Source organism: Hipposideros armiger, unplaced genomic scaffold (assembly GCF_001890085.2).
Source record: "Hipposideros armiger isolate ML-2016 unplaced genomic scaffold, ASM189008v1 scaffold_350, whole genome shotgun sequence".
Classification (NCBI taxonomy): domain Eukaryota; kingdom Metazoa; phylum Chordata; class Mammalia; order Chiroptera; family Hipposideridae; genus Hipposideros; species Hipposideros armiger.
In genome coordinates this window covers 737,842-748,597 of record NW_017731700.1, presented here as the reverse complement: position 1 = coordinate 748,597, position 10,756 = coordinate 737,842, and the positions used below count along the sequence as shown (strand labels likewise).

Here is a 10,756-nt window from a genome sequence, read left to right as displayed (position 1 = left end):
TATATATAATTATAGTTGACATACAGTATTATTCAACATCAGTTTCAGAAATACAATGCGGTGGTCAGGCCTCTACATCAACTATGAAGTAGACTCCCCAAAAGGACCCAGTGTCCTGTTTTGATGTGTCATCCTTGGAGGTGGCCAAGTGATGCTTGGCTGGTTCTGAAGCTGGCCACCGGGCATGTCAGCCCCAGGGCCTCCTGGGAGAGGACCTACCACAGGCCAAGTTCAGCCACAGACTGTGCCCTGCCAGGGCCACCTGGAATATGCCACAAAGCAATCTGAAGATGGCCACCACCCACGATGTACTTGGAGGTGCCTCAAGAGGCCAAGCAGTGAATCAAGGTTGGCTGTAGCTATTGCTGGGCTAAGGGATACTCAGCCAGAGGGATGGGACATGCTGAAGCCATGTTGGGTTTGTGAACCTTTGAGAGATTTTAGGAAAGTCTGCAGCATGAGCCACGGCAGGCCATTTGTATGGAAAAGCCACTGGAAATGGGTTGGCTGTGTCAGAAATTCTGATGGTGCAAGGTCTCAGAATCACCAGGATAGGACAAAGAAATGGTGTTAGCTAGGTTGATGAAGACTCAGATATGATGACCGTCTGCTTCTACATGACAGGTGAGGGGTGGGTTCAACAAAGCAACAATGGATTCTGCCAGAACTTCTGTCTGGGAGAAACCTGGCACTCCAGCCCTCACCCTGAAGTCAGATACATCAGTTGTTTCCTGTACATCCCTGGACTTTTTTGAGCTGCTGTCGCAGTGATGAAACTGAGAGAGAGTGAGTCTGTCAGCAAGTAAGTCCATGGGCGAGCCCTTTAAGAGAAGCACCTGGTGCTTCAGTTGCTCTTGTCTCACTCAACCACCATCTCTGCTGGTTTTCACAGCCAGAAATTATAGGGACTTCTCTCCCAGGCACTGGAACCCTGGGCTGGGGAGCCTGGTGTGGGGCTGGTACCCCTCACTTCTTTGCTGTTTACCTTCACAGCTGAGATAACCCTCCCAGTTTTTAATGATCACACACGAGTGTGGGGCCAGCGTATACCATGTCTCTGCCCCTAGTACCAGTCTCGAGGTGGCTTCTTCTGGATCTCCTTAGTTGTAGGGCTTTGGTTCAGCTAGACTTCAGGAAATTCTCAATGATAGTTGTCTTGTAGTTTAGTTGTAATTTTGATGTAGTCATGAGAGGGTGTACGCACAGGATTTACCTACTCTGCCATCTTGATCAGAAATCTAGGCAAGAACGTTTGAGTTCTTCAGGCATCCACCTAATTGTCTTTAGTGACCAAGACATTTTTAGATGGCTAAGCTGTTAGAAATGGCTGTCTATGATGATATTACTCTATCCACACTGGAACTGAAACTGCAACTTGAGCCTACCAATGCTATGTGCTAAACAGCTATTAATATAGTCGTGAGTACAAAAGCCAACCTAGACACCAGCATTGACTTGATTATTTCATAAGTGTAAGAAAATAAATCACAGATTAGATGAACCAGATCCCGTCATACACTACATCATAGAACAGAGACTGTCAAGAGAAAAGGTATGTGCAATTGAGTATAAAGAGATCCTGAGACCAAAAAGTTTAAGGATCAATGTTTTAGGCACTTATTAATGTCACAGCAACACATATTGAGAAACTTACCTCATTTCCTTTAGGATTTGGGAAGTATGGCTGTAATGGTTCTATTTGGACCTCAGCCTGAATTGAATGAAATACTTCATCATTGTCTGATGATTCATCGTCTTTGTCCTTTTGAAAGAAAAGGAAAATAAATATTTTAATTATTGTTAAAATGCAAATTACAGGAGAGCAACCCCATGATCCTGATATATAATATAAAGGAATAACTCAAATATTAAAATTGATTTAAAACATTAGTTTTTAATAGTTTTGGGTTTTGGATCTCTTTTAGAATCTGAGGAATGCTACAGATTCTCCACAGAAAACTTTGCAGACACACTTGTCCACATATGTTTTCAGGGGGATCATGACCACTTGCAGCTCATCTATTAGACCCCGGTTAAGAATCTCTGGTCTAAAGCTTAACTCACTACCACAAGCTGCATATTTAGTATGCAGTTGTAACTACAAAGTTTGGTTCTTTTGTGCAATGGAAGATCTGTAATACAGTGGTGCAAATATTTCTCTGTATTGAACCCTGGGAGTTTACAAAAGTTCATTTTCCCATTTAAGCCAATCACTATTATTTATTATCCTCCAAGAGAGTAATGATAATGTGTTTTCATTGCTTCTGGTGAGGTGAAGCACTCACATATGTTTCTAAACTCTAATACATTTTCAGGTATTTCAAAAGACCTATGACTTTGATTACAGTATCAATAATTTACTTTTCCTTTAAATGTTGCACATAAAGATACGAATGCCTGTGTAAGATCCTATGGTCATGAGATTAGTAGATATTATTTATTGACTTTTTATTCCATTTCAGAGTGGCTTTTCACATACACAATATATTTAAAACGTTAAATGACAGTAAGTATGTACATGCTACTAATACTATGAGTTTTGAAGGGATGCATAAAAGTCTTTTTCAGAAATGCAAAACCCATTAGATCTAGTCATTACTAGAGCCCTTTGAGAATAGTCATTAGCATTTTACATGCCTTAATTTCAAGCAAATATCACCAATCTATATGCATACCTCGCGTTCTCTACCTGATTTATTTCTCTTCCTAGATCTCACCTTTTAGAGGACTAGACGTCCATTTCCCATTTTAAGCCTTTCTTCTCTTGCTGCTTTTACATTTTCTCACATGAAATATGTGAGGGAAATAGCATTTGTTCAACTGGCTCAATTGACACACACCAAAAGACTAACTTAGAGGTTAGAGGAATGAAACCAAATTTGTTTCTGTGTCTATTTTTAATAAGTTACATCAGAAATTTTGAACTTTGACAGTAATTTTTAAAGATCCAAATAATAATTTTAAATATGCACATGGTGTACCTTTATTTATTAAGGAAATAATAGTAGAAAACTAATAATTAAAGCTGTATCTCCACAGAGATTTTAAGCAATTACCTGGGTCATTAAAGCAACATTTTCTTTCTCAAACAGTCAAAATTATCTGGAACTTTCAGGAAAATTTATCTGAAGCATAAATTATTTAGTTAATTTTCTCTGGGATGCAAGGAATATTTATCTCATTTGGATTTACAGAGGGAAAACATAAGTATGAACTAGCATATTTTCTCTGCAAATTTGATTCAGTGAAAATATCAGAAACTCTTACATTTGCAACTTGTTTCAATTCTTCCTCATGTTGATTAAAGATATCCTCCCATCTGTGTTGGCGCCTTTGCCTGTGGGCCTCTAAATCTGAGAGCTTGAACTCTTCAGATCTCCGTGATAACTTTGCCCGGAACCTCTTTGGTGATAGTCTTTTCGCCAGTGCCTGCCTTAGACTACAAACCTTTGATTTCTTCTTCCGAGCCTGTTCTGGTTGAGAGTAAAACATGTTTGCTGACAGGTTTTCCATCAGGGTTTGCAGTGGACCAAGTGGCTTTGAGTTATGAGAGTTTGGTGCTCGAAGTAAGTCTCTTGATAGTCCCTCTATCAGTGCTTGAACTGAGTCAAGTGCCTGTGGGGACTCTAGCACCCAGGCTTGTGCCTGGGGTGACCCTTTGGTTTGTCCCTCTACTGGAATGAGTACCTGAGTATCTAAATGTAGTGGCAACAGCACGTGGTGGTTCTGTGACAGTAGGGGCAGGAACACTTGCGCATGCACTCGTAATGAATCAGATTGCTCTGCCTCAGTCTCTGCCTGTGTGGGCTCAGCAGCCCGTTCCTGTATGTCTGGCTGTTCAGGTACTGGGTTCTGCTCCAGATGCTGTTCAGGTACCTGGTTCTGCCACTGCTGTTGTTCAGGGACCTGGCCTTGTCTTTGTTGTTGTTCTGGTACCTGATCTTGCCCCTGAAATTCTTCTGGTACCTGGTCCAGATCCTGCGGCTCTTCAGATGCCTGGGGCTGGGCCTGAGCCTGCTGCTCTTTGGGTACCTGGGCCTGTAGCTGTAGAGGCCTAGGTGCCTTAACCTGAGCCTGTAGTGGCATGAGCATCCAGGCTGCCCTCCGTAGTCGTGGAGGTGCTTTAATTGGCATCTGCAGGGACCTAGATGTCTTAGCCTTAACCTGAGCCTGTAGTGGCATGAACACCCGAGCTGCCTCTTGGAGTTGCTGAGATGCCTGGGTTTGCCCCTTTAGAGACATAGGTGCATTGTCCTGAGCCTGTAGTGGCATAAACACCCTGGCTGCTCCCTGTAGATGCTGAAGTGCCTGGACCTGTGGCTCTTCTCGATCAGGTAACCACCTTGGCTGAGAGGGTTCTCCATGTAGGACTCTAAGTGGTCGACATCTACTGCTAGTTGGCAGTCTCAGAAGCTCATGAGTACAAGAAGGTCCTCTAGAAAAAAAAACATACAAATGCTTGTCATACAATTAGAATTGTCAATAGAGTGAACCCATTTAGGGGAAATGCTTTATTTTTAAAAATGGATATTTTCTGCTATGAAGACATTTTCAGTTAATCTTTCTTAAAATATTCCTGTAATGTCTAAAATCGTATTTGTATTACTAATATATTCACTATTAATGGTCTAATAATCTACTTGATCATTCAATTGCCAGGAATTAAGGACTCTTTTAGGGGTAATTGAAGGTTTTTTCTCAACATTTCCACTCAAATATCTCTTGAAAATAGAGATGTGTTACTTGTTGACGAGAAAGGATTAAGTTTTTCTGAGTCCAATGCACCAGTATGGAAATTGACTGTTTTACAGGAATTGCTAACATCAAATTATATATGTAATTTGTCTAACGCACCTGAATCTTCTCATGGTGTACTGCTCCTTAATAGCTTCTTCTCTTTCAAAGATCAGAGGTATTCCTTTATATGAAAGAAAAAATAATGCATAACAATCAGCATAAATTTATTTAATCTGGTTTAGCCGATTTCCACCCTTTGTTGCACAGGATGTTGGGTGAATTTACACGGACACGAAGGTAACCTTTCATGTAACACCTGGTTGGTAATGCAAACAATATCCTAGTTCTTAGGTCCATTTTTTTGCAGCTCAGTGCAGCTATTCCATACAGACTAACTTCTCTGAGCATAGGAAAGAAAATTTAGCAATCTGATTGCTACAATTCTAAAGAGAAAGAATTGAGAAAGGCAAAGGGAGAAAGGGACAAGAGAAACTCAAGATGGTTGGTGACCGTGACTTATAGGTGTGTGCTCTAGATATAAGGATTTTATGGCTTGGGCCCACACTTATTAGCTTTGGTCCTTTCAATGAGGATCTTTGAAAAATGAGAATAAGCATCTTTGGTCCTTTCAATGAGAAGGTAAAAAATCTAAATTCTGAGTGTTACAGTTAGCACATTGAAAATGTTTAGCTTCTTTCCTGTCTGCTGTTCACTACTGAAATATAGACACAAACAAAATAGTTTTCTTTTGAATTTCCTATATTATAGTATTTAGGGCAGCTATATTTACATTAATATATAATCTCCATATAAATGTGATTTTCCTGTAGGTAACATTCTAGAAAACTTGCAACTCTGGAAGTTGGCAAATTCTCAAGTAGCTGAAGGATCTTTCTGTACTCATTTGAGGCTGGCTGGCTTTTGTGATGTTCATCCAAGGAATTCTCCTCCATGGCTAAATAAATGAATTCCTGCTGCTTCTGACTCTAAAATAGGATACATATCACTATGCAGATTGAAGAAGCTCCACTTCAATCAATCCTGTAGCCAACCTGAGAATGCCTGCTATCTATTTCAGGTTCCCCTTTTCCATTTCATCATCACTCTCAATCCTGTCTATGGTACCCCAAATTAAATGTGGAATATGCCATACAACCTATAAGGTAGAACCTCCTATGTAATTTCCTTTGGATTTGATGAAAACCCAGTCTGTCATTTTGGCATTAATATATAGAAACTTACTTTTATTTATATAAAATCATTTCTTCAATTACGTCTTATAGTTGCAGATTAGTTCATAAAACAAACGTTGCATGGTGCACTGACTTCAAAATAAAAAGTCAATAAATAGTTAATTACGGATCCATTTTCTCTCTGGAGCTAATTAAAAAGTTGGCCAAAAAACAACAGGAAGATACAGACTTAGTAATCTTTTTATTTATTTTATTTCTTTAGTTAGGAGGTTTTTAAAAATAAAATTAGCACATCAAATAATTCTTCTTGATGCTTTGGAAGTCTGTAAATATGAATATTTGACAGTTGTAACTGGCAACAATTTATAATCTTATATACATATAGATGATCAGGTGAGAGATAATTAAGTGCACATGACATATTAGTGGAAACACTAAGTATTGAGGACTTCAGGATTTTATTTTCAACCTAATTCTTAAAATAATTATTTTTCCTGAAAAAATGAATAAATTCTGTTCTCGTCTGAATAGTCATTCCAGTAAACCAAAAGTTCATGTATTCTACCTTTTTTCTGTCTCTTTTTAATGATTCCAGTAAGATGCTTCTTTAGTGACTCAACAACATGTCCTTCATTTTTTATATTCCTAACAAATGGGTGATGAAGCATGTTTGCAGAAGTAGGACGAAATAGGAAATTTTTTATCATGCACTTTTCCATGAAATTGTGGAACTTGCGGGACCTAAAAGAAATGAGTCAAAGCAATTAAAGGGCATTCTCAGACCTGCCACACTTCCTCCCTCCCCTACCCACATGCCACTCTGAAGGTCATATTTTTGGAGAGAGTTGCCTCTAGTTATAGTTGTCTTTTCAATTTCCAAATACCCAGCAGCTCAACAACATACATTGTACAGCAATGCTATTCAAATCTCAGAGGATGTCAGTTATTGGTATTTTTTTACCCAAATAAGAGTAGAGACATCAATGAATTCAGAAGTATGTACATGGTAAAAAGTCAAGTGGTGGGATGGCAATTAAGTGGTTAATATGATATATGTAGACCATGAGACTAGGTTGGTCAGCCCATAGCAGTCACAGTTTGAGGCCTGAATGTTTCACTTGACTATACACACTTTGAACTACAGAGGTATAGATATAATGATCCCCCAAAAAGGGTGTTATTGGGCCTAAGTAACCTTACAAAATAGCCCATGAAAACAGATGTGGCCAGAAAGGCTGAATCTAAGGAAGGGTTAAATTCAATCACAAGCAAGAATGTCAGCAATCAAATCATAGTTACCACATCTACCAGGGTAAGCAGTAAATGCTAAGAATAAGCAAGAGCATCAAGTATTAGATAAAAAAGCTTCATTGAGAAGGGTTCCCAAGTTTAGTTGGCCTGTAGCATCCTGGGAGAAGAAGTCCTCTTTTCCAGGTCAGTTTGTGGATGTTTACTTTCATGGGCCAAATAACTGGCCTGTATATCACAATCACTGACTACCTTCCTAGGCACAGTGAGAAATGTTACAAGTCATTTCCATTGGTGCATCTCTTTACTGGAGAAAAACTGAATACGCCATTAAATGCCAGGACAGTAATGTCATCATAACATATTTGTACTCTGGAGGATATTGCTTATTCTAGTAGGCTAACTAGCTGTTAATGAAAACTAGTCATTTAAACCCCATTAAGGTATTGGCTATTTAGGAAATATTGCCCAACAAAGATATTGAAGCAGGACTGACCAAATGAATAAAAACTTCTTCGCTACATAAAAAAATAAATGTCACGTTAATGTGTTTGGGAGATTAAGTCATTCATCTTTACCATCCACTGGATTTGACTTTAGGGGCAGATTCCCGCAAAATAACGAAGAGGGCTTCCAAGGGTTGAAGGTTACACAGCGCTGCAAAGGAAAATACGTAAATTTAGAATGAATGAGAAGGGCAATTACAGAGCACACTCTTCATTCCAGAGGATTCTCAGTGTTCTTTCAAATATTGTGTTGAATACACACTAAAGAATAAGTAGAAATAATAAAAGTAGTTACAGGAAAAGCTTATTTCAATGCAAATGGCCATTTATAAAAGATCCTAAAGCTTCACTATTGTCAGGTGTGACACATCAATAATAAATTACACTAGATAAAATTTTTGAAATGTGTGATTATTTATATCTAGAGAAGTAAACCAAAAGTGGAGACTAGCACTTTTCTGTGTTTTTATATTGCAGGTATCTATAGTTGTAAAAATAGAATGGGTAATTATAGGCTGGAAAAGTCAATCAGATTAGTAACTAAGCAAAAGAAGATGTAAAAGTAATATAATAGTCTAAAAAGATGAGAAGAATCTGTTTTGGAAGCTGGCAGTCCAAGGAAAAAAGGTAGCTATAGTATAACTGTTAAGAACACGCCCTCTAGGGTAAGAACACCCGGGTTCAAATCGGAGCTCTGCCTTTGTGACCTTAGGCAGAGCTCCAATTTGAACCTATCTGTGCCTCATTTTCATAAAAAAAGAAAAAAAACAGGAAATATATCAAGAAATCATTCAAAGACTTGTTATGAGGATTAAATGGCAACCTACATGTAAAAGTGTCTGGTAGAGAGTAAGCACTTAATAAATATAAACTAATGATTTTATAATAAAGATTTTAACTATATGGCACTTCAAGTCTGTGCCAAATTACTAGACTTTCATTCCCTTTTTCAGACATACAGACTTACAAAGAAAAGCCTATTCCAATATGTGCTATATAAATTCATTACCTCATTGGTTTGGGAATTCTGGGCTTTTCTATAAGTGTTTAAATATGTGTCTCACTTCACTTACTTCCTCTTGTGTTTTGATTAAAGAACACTGGCAGTGCAAAAAATTCCCAATGGAGAGCCATAGTGTAAATGACACACTACATGTGTGTCATTCATGTGAGAAAATTTGATATAAATGCCTCTATAAAGTCATCCTTCCTCTCCCAAAATACATCTCCTGAAAAGTTACAATGCCAAACTGGCCTGTCACAGCAGTACAAAAATATTCCCAGAGTAGTTTCATTAGAGTGATATAAAAGCAGTTGTCCAAAGGTCACAGTTTTGTTTCAAATAAATGGTATAAATTAATAGAATGCACAGATTTATAATAGAGGAAAGAATGAGCCCCAAGCTAAAAAGCTCAGGATCATATTTGACTGCCTCCATTCCCTTACTGTGTCCAATCAGCCATCACATTCTTTCATTCAAAAATATTGGAAATGAGTTTGTACAATATTAGGTAGTTGTTACTTATTAATATCTGAGTACCATTCAGTCAACTAACATCTTCAGGGGTCAAGCGTTAGGGCATAGACTAGGGAAGTTTTCATTAAGGGAAAGGAGAAGACCACGAAGGACTGAAGTACAACGTGTGTACAAAAGCCATGGCAAACAGCAATTGTGGAGGTTTCCTATATGGTCTAATTTTAGAAATGCCAATAAATGCTCCGTTCACACCCTATCCCCTAACACTGCCTACATTCTCACCATTAGAGGATCATTCCATTAAAAGAGCAAACCTATTTTTAAAATACATCTCTGGATTTCTGGTCAAGATGGTGGAGAAGGTAAATGCTGTTCTTGTATTCTTTCATGACCACTTCAAAATGACAACTAAACTACAGAACAACCATCATTGAGAATCACCTGAAATCTAGCTAAACAGAAGTCCTACAACAAAGGATACACAGAAGTCACCAGGAAATGAGGAGGAACATCGGAGATGTGGAATGAACTGGTCCCACACCCTCATGTGGCAGTTAAAAAACTGGGAGGGATATCTTAACTGCAGAGGGTCCCTTGAGGTGGAAGGAGTCCCAGCCCCAGACCAGGCTTGCCAACTCAGGGTTCCAGTGCCGAGGAGAGAAGTCCCCACAAGTTCTGGCTGTGAAAACCCACAAATATTGTGGCTGAGTGAGTCAAGGGTGGCTGAAGTCCCAGGCATTCCTCTTAAAGGGCCCGTGCATGGACTTACTCACTGACAAACTGACTTGCAATGCGTTCCAGTGGTGAAGCAGCAGCTGGAAAGAGCCAGGTGTATACAGGGAGGAAACACATGAACTGGTTTCAGGAGGAGGGCTAGTGGGGCAGCTTTCCCCCAGACAGAAGAGTCAGCAGAAGCCTGCCTTCCTTCCTTCCTTCCTTCCTCCCTTCCTTCCTCCCTCCCTTCCTTCCTTCCTTCCTCCCTCCCTCCCTCCCTNCTCCCTCCCTCCCTCGCTCCCTCCCTTCCTTCCTTCCTTCCTTTCTTTCTTTTTAAAATTTTATTGGGGAATCGGGGAAGGGGAACAGACAAGCTGCTGTCCTTTTGTTTTTCAGTCTAGTTGTGGAGGACGTCGCTTCACTGGCCCATGTTGGTATTATCATTGCACTCTTTCTGGGTGAGGCAGATTGGTCGCCGGCCACTGGACGGCCACTCGCAGTGGCTTTTGGCAGCTCACGCTGGCTGCCAGCTGCTCACAGTAGCTTACGGCAGCCCATTGCAGCCTCACTGCAGCTTACACAGTTGCTGGCGACTCACGGCAGCCCAGCTCCAGGTCGAGCTGTTGTTCACCATCTTAGCTGTAGAGGGTGCAGCGTCACTGGCCCACATGTGGGATCCGAACTGGGACCCTGCTGCTCAGAGCTGTCATCCTAAGCCCACTCTTAACCAACGTGCCACTCGGCCACCCCATTATTTCTTGGCATGCAGACACAGGTGGCTGCCATATCTGAGTCTTAATCAACCTGGCTAACACTGTTCATCCTGCACTGTTGATTCCCTGAGACCCCACTCCAAGCCACTTCCAGTGGCTTCTCCATAC

At 40.0% G+C, this 10,756-nt stretch overlaps 1 protein-coding gene across 1 annotated transcript in view; it reads right to left on the bottom strand.

The window, feature by feature from the left end:
* NRK (Nik related kinase) overlaps positions 1-10,756 on the bottom strand; it is a 166,076-nt gene that overhangs the window by 51,507 nt on the left and 103,813 nt on the right. The window contains exons 10-14 of the mRNA XM_019661488.1: positions 7,757-7,835; positions 6,496-6,671; positions 4,855-4,918; positions 3,268-4,435; positions 1,655-1,762 (exon numbers count right to left, since the gene is read on the bottom strand). Coding sequence (XP_019517033.1) covers positions 1,655-1,762; positions 3,268-4,435; positions 4,855-4,918; positions 6,496-6,671; positions 7,757-7,835 — 1,595 coding nt within the window. The remainder of the gene's footprint in view (positions 1-1,654; positions 1,763-3,267; positions 4,436-4,854; positions 4,919-6,495; positions 6,672-7,756; positions 7,836-10,756) is intronic.